The sequence below is a fragment of the Poecilia reticulata genome, chromosome 16, assembly GCF_904066995.2.
Source record: "Poecilia reticulata chromosome 16, P_reticulata-male-v2, whole genome shotgun sequence".
Classification (NCBI taxonomy): Eukaryota; Metazoa; Chordata; class Actinopteri; order Cyprinodontiformes; family Poeciliidae; genus Poecilia; species Poecilia reticulata.
In genome coordinates this window covers 4,177,493-4,193,150 of record NC_088845.1, presented here as the reverse complement: position 1 = coordinate 4,193,150, position 15,658 = coordinate 4,177,493, and the positions used below count along the sequence as shown (strand labels likewise).

At 34.7% G+C, this 15,658-nt stretch overlaps 1 protein-coding gene across 3 annotated transcripts; it reads right to left on the bottom strand.

The window, feature by feature from the left end:
- Positions 1-1,224: 1,224 nt before the first annotated feature.
- On the bottom strand, positions 1,225-15,085 carry LOC145547763 (uncharacterized). 3 transcript variants are annotated; one of them, XM_081597692.1, is made up of 7 exons: positions 14,900-15,085; positions 8,491-8,547; positions 7,871-7,942; positions 2,842-2,910; positions 1,805-1,906; positions 1,494-1,598; positions 1,225-1,409 (listed from the first exon to the last, which is right to left on the bottom strand). In XM_081597692.1, exons 1-7 carry the CDS (start codon positions 14,958-14,960, stop codon positions 1,240-1,242), a joined length of 636 nt encoding a protein of 211 aa, XP_081453818.1. In that variant the 5' UTR covers positions 14,961-15,085; the 3' UTR covers positions 1,225-1,239. The 3 variants fall into 3 exon arrangements, with proteins under 3 accessions (XP_081453818.1, XP_081453817.1, XP_081453819.1); XM_081597691.1 differs by having other exon boundaries at positions 1,225-1,598; XM_081597693.1 differs by lacking the exons at positions 7,871-7,942; positions 8,491-8,547; positions 14,900-15,085 and adding exons at positions 4,314-4,373; positions 6,205-6,749 and having other exon boundaries at positions 1,225-1,598.
- Between the last annotated feature and the right edge of the window lie 573 nt (positions 15,086-15,658).

Here is a 15,658-nt window from a genome sequence, read left to right as displayed (position 1 = left end):
AAGTCTTCTCATTGAGAAAATTTGACCAATTGCATTGAGAGATCGGTTGACCAGATCCATAATTTGTAATCTTTGTGGAGTTCTAAATATAAATATAAATAAGATCTCACACATGTTTGAGAAGCTATATGATAGAAAAAATAGAAGCATTTTTTAAATTCTCATCTTTAAAAATATCAATTGTGTTATCCTGTGTAATAGATTGCACAAAATAACTTCTGTAATAGATATATACACAAATTATCTTAACTACTGAAGAAGATTCACAGGCAGTGTGAATCCTAAAATCCTGCTGAAACCATAAAGTTCCTTCAAAAACCATCAGTAAAAATTTCAGCAACCATAAAAGTCATTTTGTGTGACTTTTGAATCTGTTGATAAACTTTAAATTTACAACTTCAGACAAATTATCAGAAAAACATATAAAACATGTAAAGCCTTTTAAAAAGAGCTTATAAAAAACTAAACCAGAAAATTACATAAGTCTTAAATAAGGTTTTCCAAACAGCCTGTCAAAAACCTGAACATTTCATGTTTAAACAGATAAAGCCTTCTTCTCACAGATCCAGGCGTTTCTTTCAGTACAGCTCACTGATGTCCATTCTCGGGTATTGAGAGAAGTTACACATTGACCATCAGTTGCAGGCTGCTGCTGTATCCAGGCTCTAAGGAAAAACATCAGTTAAATCCAGGCTGGTAGATTTTGTTTTATACAAAGTTTAAGAAATAATGTCTCTCACTGATTGGTCAGATCACTTCCATCGAGCCATTTCCATTTCCCTCCTACAGCTCTGAGACCAATCCAGTATCCATTAATGCCTGATCCAGAAGGACTTTGTGTTTGGACATAATCCTGAGGAATTAGAACAGATAATTCTGTTTATATGTTGACTGAAAACTGACTAAACACTCTAAATTATTGAGGCTACAATTTTCACAGTTGGTTTACATTTTTAATCCATTAAAATTGTTCTTCCATTACCTTTTCTGTCGTGTTAGACACAACAGTCAGATCTGAATTCATCTTTTTGCAGTTTTCTCGTGCTCCTTCCCAGTTTTTTTGACCAGAAGGTGGAGCATTATTATAAGCATAACAGCTGGAAAGTTGGTAATTCCATCCAGTCTGGCAAGAAGTGCAGTTTCTCACTTAAATAAAAATGTTCCATTAATAAATATGTTTGCATAATATTATTATTTATTTTTTGACCATAATAATGTAGTTCAGCACAAACTGTTTGTCTAAAATATGAACATACCACCACTTTTTTTAGGACAGTATTGATCAATGCTCCACTGAGCTCGGCTGACATTGAACTCAATCCAGGTTTCCTCCATGTTTTTTATCTGTTCTGTGAGGTTTTTCCTTTGTTCCTTCAGCTCCTCATTAAGAGACGTCAGGTTGCCGTTTTCTACAGTCAGCATGGTGATGTTGTTTATTAAGGCCATAGAAGCCAGAGTCAAGTTATCAAACTGAATCATTAGATTTTTATAACCTGAACTGAGTTTGTTGTTGAGGTTGGTCAGGTTCTGATTCTCCTCCAGCAGAATCTGCTGGGATGATTTCAGCTGGTTCAGCTGGCTGGCAGTGCTCAGACGAACTGTTGCAACAGAAATTAAAAATTACTTTATCAAAAAACACAAACATCAATGTAAATTTTTCATTTTAATTTGTTGTTTGTGTTTAGAACTGAATTATATGTTCTATTTAACTTTAGGATAAACAAATGTTTGCTCTTAAGATATTATTAGAAAACTGTATCTAAGGTTGTTTATTGGTCACATCATTCAATCCATTCTTACTCACAATAAACACAGACTCCAATGACGCAGAGCACCAACATGACACAGAGAGTCCCAAAGCAGCAACACAGCTGCTGATAGCGGCAAAATCTTTCTGCTTCCTTGACTGGTAGAAATAATAAACAAAAAAGTAACTTTAAAACCAGGAACAAATCTTTTCTTCCCCTGTTTGTCTGTAGTAAATCTAAATATAATCTTTTTGCTTTAACATCAAGAAGAAAAAGATTGTCTTTTATATCGATAATAATTGGAGTTATACTGGGTAGATTTTATTCTAACTGTGAGTTTTCAGCCTTTTCAATGCCACATGAAGATCATGCACTGATCTCAACCATTTTGTGAAACACTGCCCCCTATCACTGCAACACGGTACTTTCTGATTCACCCTGTGCATTTTTACTCTGGATTTCTGACCAATCAGAATCATTAAATAAATTTGACTATGGAATCTCAGCACATTTAATCAAATAAACTAATCACCTCCATCAGTGTGTTGTCCATGTGCTTCAACAGACATTTCATAAATTATGTAAATTTGACCATATTTATAGAACAGTAGTGGAAATTCTGATTTTTCTCATAATTATTTGTATTTTGCTTGTCATATTGACACATCACTATTTAATCTTTAGCTCCTCCCACAGATTAAAATAAGGACTTTTGCTACAACAAAGCCTTACTATTACATCTTATTAGCTTAAACATAAACTTGTTGGAAATGTAAACAATTTTAGGCAATGGTATTTATATCATCAGTTGTTGCAAATTTGTATCATTCTAAAAAAACAAATAAACAAAAAACTGGAATCATGTAAGAGTTCTTCAGATAACCACATATCTAACTTTTAGTAAGAATGCACCAAGACTTAAAGCAAATCAACTGCTGCTACAAATTTTACATATGAATTGGATAAGAAAAAAACCCACAGCTGAGTTGCCTTCATACTCCATTTTCTCAGATTTAAAGATATTTAACACAAAATGCAAACATGTTTCTAATTTTATAATAATAAATTATTTTTCACAATTTTATAAACTTACCAATTTTGTCATGAGTTTTCTGAACACTCTCATTTTGCTTCTCCACTTCAAATGTTTCCATTGTTTTAGCTGAAATAAAATGTTAAGTTGTTTTATAACACAATAAAATAATGACTGCATCTGTCAAAATGCACCAGTTTTATAATAAATAATGTGACTTTTTCTTCTGTCTGTGACAGTGGCATATTATGTTTTATGCCACAGGGCTAGATACGCTTTAGCACCTTCAAAACATTACCTCAGCACCCTGAATAGGATTTCCACCGCTCCGTAAAATACCATTAAACGTCGAGTCTCGTATTGAACCGATACATAACTGTCCGATAGACACGCTTGTCACACATATTTCAACACTATGTAACTATAATGACCGAAATAAAACACAGGATATATTAAAGGTCAGATGAATTCTTGTGACCCCAGAACGCCATGCAGAACGCTACGGATTGCCTAGATACAGACAGTTTGGATAATCTGACTTCCTATCATTGAAGAAAAAAACATGCCAAGCAAAAATACACTAGACCTGCAACCCAGAGGCGGTCCTAGAAGGGGGCAAACAGGGAGACTGGGGAAATTATACTAAATGTGTTTTATTAACATTAGTGGTAGATTTTTTTAACCTTCACAATTTTACTTTAATTTCATTTGTGAATGTATGCAAATAAGCTGTGAGATTTAGAAAAATGCAAAAAAACAAATATCTTCTTTTAGGTCTTAGCCCTGCTGGGGGCTAAGCACCCTAAAGGTCAGATGCTTGAATCGCCACTGGTCTGTGATATAATTTTTCCAAATGAACTCGGCCAAATTAAAACCAAGGGAAAAAACCTCACCAACCCCGTTTCCTATACAGATAAACATCCATCCATCCATTTTCTTTACACCCTTGTCCCTTAGTGGGATTGGGAGGGTTGCTGGTGCCTATCACCAACTAACGTTCTGAGAATACAGATAAATATGTAACATAAATTACAAAAACGTTTAACATTCAATGAAAACTTAAATAATATGTTGTCATTTCCTAATTCTTTTATATGAACGTATCTGCTTGGTCATGTGTTTTTTGAACACTTTCATTCTGCTTCTCCACTTCAGCTTCTTTCTCTGTTTCAGCTAAAAAGATTTAAATATTATCTTTTTTTATAACAAGATGTTTCTAAGAATTGATTTGCTGAAACATAAACTTATCAATCAAGAGAATTTCTGTTTCACAAAAGATTCAAACTTTTACAGTTTTAATATTTTGACCTGATCTTTTCAGGTAAGAAAATGAGGTTTGTTTCATGGGACACCATTTATTTTACCTAAACAGGTTTCTTTAGGTATAAAGAAAGTGATATAAAGTTAGTGAGTGCGTCAGATTTCAGCGTTGCTTTGCTTATTTATCTTCTTTATGTAACAATGTGTTTAACCACATAAAGGAGAAAGAAAAACATGTACTCTGCTTAAGGATGTGGATTTGTTTGACTTACCCTGAGCTGGTTCTTTGTTCACCTTCATTTCATCATACACGGCCTCATTCTCTTGTTTCACTGAAACAAGAAAGCATTAGTGTTTGTTGTTTAACAACATTTAGTGTTTAAAACTTACATGATATGAAGCCAAAAATAACTTTTTGCTTGGAAGGATTTCGCACATCCCCGCAATTATCACATATGCAAATAATCCGATATATTGACCGATTCTGTAGTTGATGAAAACATGATGATTTGTGAATTTAAAATTTTGATGTCCCTTTAGTTAATAGAATACTAAGTAGAATAGTATTGAGTGACACATGCAAATCAACCCAGAACTCAGCAAATGACAAATAAATGTCAGATGAAAGTGTGGGAGTTATATAACCTTACACTATACACAACTGTAGCTTTGTTCACAAATAACACATAACTATAAACTGTGTGTATGAGAGTGAATTGTCTTTATAACATTTGTTTTCAAATACGGATTTGCTTAATAAATAGTTGGTGTCCAACTTAGTTTTATTTTAGGATTAAAGTTTCATTTACGATCATCATGTAATATTAGTGAAACATGCATTTGAATATAAATGCATGCCATACTTTACAGATTTTTGTTTAGTAAATGTGTAAATGTGTCGTTTACCCGGTTCTGTTGGCTCAGAACCAGGCATTACTTCTTGTTGATCTGTCCAATATGTTGAACAGAGAAAATGTAAAAAAAAACAAAAAAAAAAAAAAAACTCATAGGTATGAATACATTTTCAAGGAATTTTATGTCTGAGCATTTCACTCACTATTTTACTTGGTGTGACCAAATGTTCTGTGAACAACTGATCTGTTTAGAATAATTTAAAACTTCCCCAAACAACTTCTGTGAAATCCAAAAGCAGGACTTTTCTGAATAAAGTTTCGCCTTAAATTGTGGAAGTGATAGAACTAAGCAGACCATGTTTTGATGAAGTTGTAAAAGACAAAAACTGACCATTTAAATAACAATAAACAGTTAGGTGTTACAGATGCTGTAGACTGGAACCACTTCCATTTTGTAGAAGTAGTTCTGACAGAATTTCCTCTCATGCTCTGGAACTGGCTTAATTTTTTCATAAGAGTTTGTGTTTCAATTGTTTGTTCTGTCGGCTCAATTGTCTTTCTGTGAACAGCATCTACTTTCCAATTCTTGGAACAAGATAGAAGTACAAAGCTTTGTTTTTTATGCTTTATTATTATTATAATACTTTTTTTATTATTTATTTATTTATTGACATTTACATGTTCAAAATAAAAAAGTTGAATAAATAAATCATCTTTACAAACTCATACAGATGCACCATGTTTGTGGGCTGCATCATAATCTGATATTAAAAGAAGACATCCAATCAATGGATCACTCAGTGCTTTGTAGTCCAGATCAAATCCCTGAAACAGCATAACATCCATGGAAAGGAAGTTATGATGTTACAACTATCCATATTGTTTTTTTTTTTTTCTGTTCCCTGATATATAGAACAGGAATCTTCTTTTAAATCAAATTAAAGGCAAGGACATGGCCGACAGCACAGTGAGGGAAGTGAAGTGATGATTCACCTCCCAGTTAAATAATAATGTCTTCCGATGTATCTTCTGTAATGTAATTAAATATGTAACTAAAATGGTCTTCATCATTTTTTATGTTTAATATCAGAGATAGAAAACTTTCTTTTTCAAAGTGTGTAATATTTTACTACTAATGGAGTCTTGACAAAAGTTAAGTCTGGAAGACTAGTCGCGCCTGCCTCATCAATCAGCGCCTCCCTCTCTGCCACCTGGACCTATCAGTGCTGGACCAAGCCTCGCTCCAGCCAATCATCGTTTGGCTCCTTCATTCATGGCCTCCTCTGTTGACCAGCTACGATCAACCCACCTCCACCTTCTGCTCCCGGCTCTCAGGCCTCATCCTCCTCCTACCGCCGCCACCAGTACAGGCCCCGGGGGTCTACATTCCTATTGTTCCGGTGAACTGCTAGGTAACCAGTCCCCTCTGTCACTCCCCTGCACCTTTCTGCAGCTCCTTTCTGCCTGTCGGTAAGGAGAACCAGGTGGACTCAATCTTCAATCTCCTAGCAATCAGAGTGCAGCTACTTTTGGTGTGACTGACTTGTCAGTCCTGGTTTGAGAGCATGAGATGCAAACAGTGCTGGAGCATTTAAGCTCAGAACTGTGTGAAAGTTTCAACAAGCTGTGAAAGACAGCCGGTGAGGCTCAATGCTGCTGCTCATGCTGAATTGTTTGTTGTATTAAGTTGTTTAGTCTTGTTGAGGTCAAGTTACTAGGTTGAAAAGAAAAAAAAAGAAGGAAAATACACGTGGTGTTTATTGGTTAAAGTAGAAAGAAAAAGGAAATGTTGGTTGTAATGTTTGTGAGGGTATTTAACAAATATTGATAAAAATGCTAATTTATTGCTGCTGAATTTACTATAAAATATTTTCTATTCTTTTGAAATAATTGGTTTGAAAGGGTAGAAATCTGATTTCACAATGTATTTACCTTGTTAATTTCCGAATGTAATAGATGTGTTTCTGTTTCTTTTGAGGTTTTTCACCTATGGGCTATGGGCTATTGAGATTTGAGCTATGTGGACCATCATGAAAAATAAAGATGAGTCAATGAAATTAAAGTCTCTGAGTGAAATCCAGTTCAAAGATCACAGTGGAAACGATCCCTTTCAAGTGGGGATCACACAGTAAACCAAACCGGAAGAAAACTTGACACCTATGCTGCATCAGGAATGTTCATTGAGCTTATCGAAGTCCAGCTCGACGTCCCCGGTCGGGGCCTGAACGCCGAAGGACTTTGTTAATTTTGTCATTAAACTCTTTTAATTGCTTTTTTTTTCTCTGTCTGAGTCTCTCCAGATTGAAATGAGTATCAACATCAAATCTAATGTCAGTGCTGTGTACAATCAGAGAAATGTAGAGACAATGACCAAATTCTAGCTCAACCATAAAAACTTAGAAGAGAGTGTACATAATTTAATCTCCTCCTCCAGCTGCATTGATGACCGTTAGAAAGTTCTGTCTGTCGTTGCATCTGATTTAAGTGGTGAACCTGTCCCTTCTTCTAGGCATTTTGCCATGCAGGTTTTAAAAACGGCTAATCTTCCTCTGCCCTCTCTCCCTGTGTGGAGCGTCTTTTTCCACAAGGGGAGAAAATACAAAGATTTGATCAACTTTGTTTTTGTTTAAAGCTGTAGAAGATGGTAACATCGATTTTTGTTTTTTTTTTTGGTATTTGCTAAAACTATTATTGAACCCTGACAGTATAGCATGAGAGAGATTATCTGGCTAGAACAATAAATAAATTATCCAAACAGAAACACAATATTCAAAAACTTCAAACCCCTAAATAAACATGATCTGACTTTTCTATTCCTGCTGCCTGGAAACTCAATTTATCAGGATGAGAAAAACTGTGAAGGGTAAAACCTTAAAGTAAAGCTTTAATTTATATAGATGTGTATATAAACTGTAAACTAGTTTGTTTTAAATGATAACTTCTATAACATTTTGTTCTTTTGTTTTTAAACTTACCAGTTGTGTCCAGATTTTGGTAAACTCCATTCTGTGCTGGTATTTCAGCATACTCAGCATTATCCGGTTTATCTGGAAAGGTTGAAATATGAAGTTGTTTCACAATAACTTTAAAAGCCAGCTATGACAAAACTTTAATAGTCTGTCTTTTGGTAAACAATATGCAGTTAAAGAATCAGAAATTTGAGCAATGCTTGGATTATTTGTCTTGATAAATCAGTGAACTAAGAGGGAAAAATCAGAATAATCATATTTTCAAGTACATGGATGAAAATTAGTTGTTTTTTTAGGAACAAATGAAAGTAGCTTTAGACAAATTGTTGGCATTTTATTACTACATGAGGATTTGAATTGACCTGGAAAAATGATTCAGATTTATTTCTTTTACCATGATTCAGATTTTTTCCTCCCCTCAGAACAACATGTTTACAGTCAGACAGAAAACTTTTAGTCACAAAAACATTTGAAATCTTCCCAATTTTTACGGATGAAAAATGTTCCCACGAGTTTATGAAGAGTAATTATTCTAGCAACAACAAACTATGTGTCTGTTTGTTTTTCTTTTTTTGTTCTGTTTTTACATTTGACCTTGAAATACTTCATGCTTTATTTTTACTTACACTGAGCTGGTTCTTTGTTCTTCTCGTTTTCGTACTCGCTGTCATTCTCATATTTAGCTGGAGGGTTAGAAGATCAGTGAGTTTTACACAACTTAGTGATTAAAAAACACATTATTTATAATTATAGTGAAATATGGTAATGTCTTTTAAAAAGATATAATACATATTCACTTTAACACATTTATTTTATTATTATTTTAAATTAGCAATCAGACCTCATTCAAAATACCTTTGGATAATAAAGAAATTTTGATTAGTTTTTAAGAAATTCAAATTGAACCTGAACATAATTTCAATCAATCAATACATTTTTATTTTATAGCACATTTCAGCAGCAAGTGCTTTACATCATAACAAACACAAAAACACAAAGTAATGCAACATAAAATCAACAATCAAAACATTACATAAAGTCAAGAATCATCATTAAATTCAGATCTCACTGAGACATTAATCCTCTCATGCTAGAAATATTCTTCAGGTGATAGAAGGCCGACTTTGTAACTGTCTTAATGTGGCTCTGAAGATTCAGGTCAGAGTCCATCACTACTCTGTGATCTGTAATTTAATCACTGATGTGGGAATGTCTAGATCAGGGGTGGGCAAACTTGGTTCTCGAGGACCGGTTTCCTGCAACTCTTAGATGTCTCCCTGGTCCAACACACTTGAATCCAATAGCTTAATCAACTCCTAAGTGCAGTCAGGTTCTCCAGAGTCCTGCTAACGACCTCATTATTTGACTCAGGTGTGCTGAAGTAGAGGTACGGAAGAAGGTGGAAGGCGAAGCAGGAAGGTGCCGAGATCGGGTCGACTGGTTGGCGGAAGAGGTACGACCAGACTGTGAATGGTTGGAAGGATGTCAGAGGGAAATGTGACAGGTAGTGATTGTGCGGAAATGGAAGAGGGTGCGGATGATGTGGAAAATGAAGGACCTTGGCAGATTCAAAAAGCTAAGCATAAACGGAAAAAATCAAGGCAGCAAATATAATCATCTGTTTCCGAGGATGAAGGAGAAGCTATTAAGATGACAGAATTTAAAGTAATCCTGAAGTTTGTCAAAGAGGGTGTGTCCTTTGGAAATTGGAATCCAATAAAGCTCACAAAAGAAATCAATGCTCTGGTTGGAAAGGTGAAATTTGTTAAAGTATTAAGAGATGGATCGTTGTTGATTATCTGTAATGATATTAAACAAAAAGAAAAGACGATGAATACAAAAAGAATCCTGGGTGAGAATGTGAGAGGAAGACTTTTGGATGACAAAAAGTATGTATGCGGAGTCATTTCGGGGATTCCACCTGATGTACCAGTTGATGACATCAAGTCTAATGTTTCAGGAGGGAAAGTGGTGGAAGCCAAACGATTGAAAAGAAATAAAAATGGAGTGAGGAGTGATGGTTTTTCTATCATGTTAAAATTCGAAGAGAACAGTTTGCCAGATAAAGTGTTTGTGGGATATATGAGCTATGATGTCCGACCATTTATTTCTCCGCCCCTGCGGTGCTTTAAATGCCAGAAGTTTGGACATGTCGCTGCGGTGTGTAAGGGGAAACAGAAATGTGGGAGATGTGCTGGAGATCATGAGTATGGGAAATGTGAGGAAGGAGCTCTGCTGAAATGTTGTAATTGTGGAGGTGGGCATAGTTCAGGATTTAGAGGATGCACAGCTAGTAAAAGAGCTGAGGAAGTTCAGAAAATCAAAGTCACTACAGGCATTACTTATGCGGAAGCAACGAAAAAAGTTCCTGTTCAACCAATATTATATCCAAAGAAAGTGTCTGGAGGAGAAAAAGAAAATCTAAATGTTCAGAATGCTCCAAGATTAAAGGTGACACTCTACTCATGACAAAGGAGGATTTTGTATTGTTCATGGTAGAAGTAGTTAACTGTACTGCTCAAACACAAAGGAAACAGAAAAAATCCAAATAATAGTGAAGGCAGCCCAAAAGTATCTTGATTGTAAAAATGTTAATTGGGAATCAATTAAGGAAAAATTAAATGAGACACAATCTTCTCAACCTCAATCATGCAGTGGCGGCCCCTCCTCGTCATGTTAATTATTCTCCAGTGGAATGCAAGAAGTCTTATTAGTAATGGTCTAGAGTTTAAGAAATATATTTCAGATTTGACAGTTAAACCTCACCTGATTTGCATTCAAGAAACCTGGCTTAAGCCTCATCTGGATTTCAAAATTTCTGGGTATGCATCAATTAGGAATGATAGAACAGAAAGACAAGGAGGGGGAGTAGCAACTTTTGTTCTAGACAGTATAAGATATAAAGTGGAATCAATAGGGAAGAATTATGAATCAATAGTTATTAAGATTTGGATAGAAAATGATCAAATGTTGGTGACAAATTTTTATAATGCTAACAAGAAGTTGTCCATTCAAAATCTTAATGAAGTAAATGATCAAAATGTAGGTAAGACTGTATGGTGTGGTGATTTCAATTCTCATAATATTTTATGGGGGAGTCTTAATACAGATGCAAATGGATTGGCTATTGAAGAGTTTCTTGAGTTACATTCTCTGGTTTGCCTTAATGATGGCAGCACTACTAGATATGAATGCTGTAGGAATCTAAAGAGTGTTTTAGACCTAACATTGGTTTCAAATAGATTAGCTGGAATAACTTCTTGGGAGGTGATGAGTGATTCTCCAATGGGCAGTGACCATTTTCCTATTCTAGTTTCAGTTGGTTCTGAAGTGATAAAAGAAGAGGAGGGACAGATTCCAAGATGGAAGTTAAGTAATGCTAATTGGGAGTTGTTTAAAAATTTAGTTGATAGTCAATTTAATAAACTGAGTGAAAATCTGTTTTGTGATGTGGAGATGTGCTATTCAATGATTAAGTCTGTCATTATTAATGCAGCTGAAAGTTCAATTCCTAAATCAAAAGGAAGAGGAAATAGAAAGTCTACTCCATGGTGGAATGAACAATGTAGTATTGCTATAAGGGGAAGAAATAAAGCTTTTAAATTGTTAAAAAGATGTCATACCTTTGAAGCACTAATTCAATATAAGAAAGCACAAGCTATAGTTAGGAAGACCATTAGAGAAGCTAAGAAGGCTTGTTGGAGACAGTATTGTAATTCCATTGGAAGAGAGACCAAATTGTCAGAAGTATGGAGAGTTATTAAGAAAATGAATGGTGTTAAAAAGAGTTTTTCCTTACCGGTTTTAGAATTAAACGGAAAAATAGCGATTAGTAATAAAGAAAATGCTGAATTATTAGCAGAAATGTTAATTAAAGTACATAGTTCAGAAAATTTATCTGTAGAAATGAAAAGTAATAAATTAGATTTATTGGACAAAAATCCAGAAGTTACTACTAGGAGAGAAGTCACAAATCAGGATATAGATATGCCCTTTTCTATGTATGAGTTAGAAAAAGCTATTAATAATGCTAAGCAATCAACTCCGGGGAAGGATGGAGTGTGTTATGTAATGCTCAAACATCTTAAATATTCATCTCTTACTGTTATATTAAAATTATTTAATCTGATTTGGATGACTGGAAGAATTCCGGCAGAATGGAAACAGTCAGTTATAATTTCCATATTAAAACCTGGTAAAAATGCAACAGACCCATCAAATTATAGACCTATAGCTCTTACATCCCAATTAGGAAAAATAATGGAGAGGATTGTTACAGATAGGCTTTCATATTTTATTGAGCGTAAAAATAAATTTTGTTCATTCCAGAGTGGTTTTCGTAAAGGGAGAAATACGATGGATGCAGTTCTGTGCCTAGAGTCAGAAGTAAGAAAAGCTCAAGCAAACAAAGAGTTAGTGATAGCTGTGTTCTTTGACATAGAAAAGGCATATGATATGTTATGGAAAGAAGGATTATTGATTAAATTAGGGAAACTTGGTATAGGAGGTAAAATTTATAATTGGGTTTTGGATTTTTTATTTGGTAGAGAAATAGAAGTTCGGGTTGGGGCGAATTTCTCCTCTAGATATGATGTTGAAAATGGTACCCCCCAAGGTAGTGTGTGTAGCCCAATTCTCTTTAATATTATGATTAATGATATTTTTGATGAGATAGATAGTAGTATAGGCAAATCTTTATTTGCAGATGATGGTACTCTATGGATTCGGGGACATAATCAGGTATACTTGCAGAAAAAGATGCAGGCTGCCATTTTGAAAGTGGAAGGGTGGGCTAATAAATGGGGTTTTAGGATATCAATTGCAAAGACTCAAGTAATTTGTTTTTATAGAAGACATAAGGAAGTTAAGTTGAACCTTTATAATCATAAACTTGAACAAGTGAAAATAGTGAAGTTTTTAGGTGTCATTTTTGATGAAAGCTTAACTTGGAAATATCAAATAGAAGCAGTTCAAAATAAATGTAAAAAAGTGAATAATTTGTTAAGATGTCTCTCAGGACAGGAATGGGGAGCTTCAAGAAGTGCATTGTTGGGAGTTTATCAGGCGCTCATGAGATCTACTTTGGACTATGGGAGTATAGCATATATGGCAGCTGCTGACAGCCATTTGAGAAAGCTTGATAGTGAGCAAACAAAAGCATTGAGGATTTGTTGTGGAGCTTTCAGAACATCATCTTTAGCTGCTTTACAAGTAGAAACTGATGAGCTTCCTTTAAGATTAAGAAGGTTGAAATTAATGTTCATGTACTGGGTAAACCTACAAGGACATAAGTGTGATCATCCAACTAAGATGGTGCTGAAGGACTGTTGGGAACATCATAAATTAAATTGTAATAGTTTTGGATGGATTGGGGAAATAAAGGCAAAACATCTTGGTTTAAATATGCTCCAGTATAGTGCTACAGTTCCTCAATCTGAAATTCCTCCATGGTTATTTCTAACTCCAGAAGTTGATCTTCAATTAAGTGAAACTCTTAAAAAGGGAAAGACTCCAGAATGGGTTGTAGTTAATAAATATTTTGAAAAATATAAAGACAACATAATTATATATACAGATGGATCTAAAGATCCAAATAGTGGTAGAACTGGAGCAGCAGTGAATATCCCACACCATAAAGTCTTGATTAAGAGGAGAGCAGCTGATCATTTAGCTGTTTTTACAGTTGACTTATCAGCCATTATATTGGCCTTAGAATGGTTGCTTGATACTGATACTAGGGCAGTAAGTACATTTATCATAGCATCAGATAGTCAAGCAGCATTATTAAGTATTAAATCTGGCAAATCTTGCAGATTAGATTTAATATTAAGAATATACCAATTATTAGTTCATCTTCATAACAATAAATGCGTGGTTAAATTTGTCTGGATTCCTGCTCATGTAGGTATAGAAGGAAATGAGGAGGTAGATATTTTAGCTAAGCAGGCCTTGAAATCAGATATTGTTCATCTGAATGTTCCTTTGAGTAAAAATGAGGGTAAATCTATTATTCAAAAAGAAATTATTAAGATTTGGCAGGAGCTATGGGATAATCATGAAAATGGGAGACAATTATATATAATTCAAAGGAATGTTGGAGATGGTAATTATCTGAGTGGAAGGCGGAAAGAGGAAGTAGTTATGTCTCGACTTAGAATTGGACATTCTGGGCTTAATAGTTCGCTCTTTAAAATAGGAAAGCATGAGAATGGGGCTTGTAGTTATTGCAATCAGGTGGAAACAGTGAAGCATGTCTTGTTAGAATGTGATAAATACTTAGAGGAACGCCAGTTTTTAAAGTTGTCACTAAGCAGGAAGAATATAGGACTGTCTATGATAAATCTATTAGATAATAAATCAAATTATGTTAGAAATCTTTTATTTAGGTTCTTAAATAACACTGGGTTAATGAATCGTATTTAGAATACGGCCAAGTATGTGTGTGTATGCCAGTGCATGCTCATGCATTAATTCATGTATTAATGAGTGTGTTAGGATGTGGATTTGCACATCCTACACATCATTGAGGTAAAAAAAATTTTCCCTCTGAGATCTCTGATGACCACACTCCAGTCTGGTAGGTGGCGGTAAATGCACCTTAAGTTGGATGCCAGCCGCCAATAAAAAACAAAAGAAGAAGAAGAAGAAGTAGAGCTACATCTAAAAGTTGCAGGAGTCTGGCCCTCGAGGCCTGGAGTTGCCCATCCCTGGTCTAGATCAAGATCAAAAAACAGGAAATACTAAACATTCTAGTCAGAAAAATTTTGCTGTATAATTTTTTATGTTCCAAAATCTACAACAGGTAATAGAATGATGGGATGTTAATTAACCCACTAAATTTAAAACAAATCTATATAACAGGTCATTTAAAACTTTCACACAAATGATGATAAATGGTTGGTAGTTCTAAACAAATGCAGAAGATGGGCAGAAATAGTTCCCTTATTTGGAAATATTTCTGACATCAGCGCAATTATCGCATAAGTAAAGATGCAGAGTGAGTTGCTTTGTAGATACAGAAGAAGATGAGCTTACCTTCTGATTTGGGCCGTTTGCTGCTTTTGATAACTACTGGACCAGCTCCTTTCTCTGCCATCTCTGCAGGTTGAATCTGAGTCGTACGGCAGGTCACCCCTCAAAGAGCGATTTATGAAGAAGTTTATGTTTCCTATGTGGCTGGTCTGTTTTTTTTACTCTTGATTTGCATACTTCTGCTTCTGCTCTTTGCTTCAATGCAAGTCGCAGTTGGAAATTTGCTCATGGGACTCAAAGGACTGTGTTTTCCAAGTATATAGTGTGACTGCATAGCACAATTAGTAACTATGTTAAACTCAGAGGTAAAAATGTATATAGGCTAAAGTTAAAATAAATTAGACTTTTTAATTTAACACCTTGAAATTGGGCCTCTGTCTCTTCAGACTGAAGTGTTTCTGAAGCTTCATTCACCAATATAAATATTTATACTGAATACATTTATCAATTTTAGTGAAGAATTGTTTGTTCAGACCAAGACAAAGTGTCTCATTCACTATTCAGAATGTCTCTGGACATGTTTGATCAGACTGAAATGTATTTTGGCTAAATAATCCGAATGCATGGTTTATATTTAAAATAGTTATAATAAACAATGCATTCAGTAAATTAATAGATTTTGTTGTGTATTTATGTGCAAAAGGTTTTCTTTATCATGGAAGAACTGATGATAAGAAAAGTAATAAAATTTCCCTATACAAACACAGAACAGCAGTGTGTTCATTCTGAGTCCTCTAGGAGCCCAGAGCAGACCCACGCCAG

Bases quoted from the DNA above. Each gene is read 5' to 3' on its own strand.
- LOC145547763 (XM_081597691.1), bottom strand. From the start codon at position 14,960: ATGGCAGAGAAAGGAGCTGGTCCAGTAGTTATCAAAAGCAGCAAACGG. The intron at 2,911-7,870 runs GTAAGTTTAAAA...ATTTTATTTCAG, and splicing joins CCAAAATCTGGACACAACTG to CTAAAACAATGGAAACATTT. The intron at 1,907-2,841 runs GTAAGTTTATAA...TATTTCTACCAG, and splicing joins GAAAACTCATGACAAAATTG to TCAAGGAAGCAGAAAGATTT.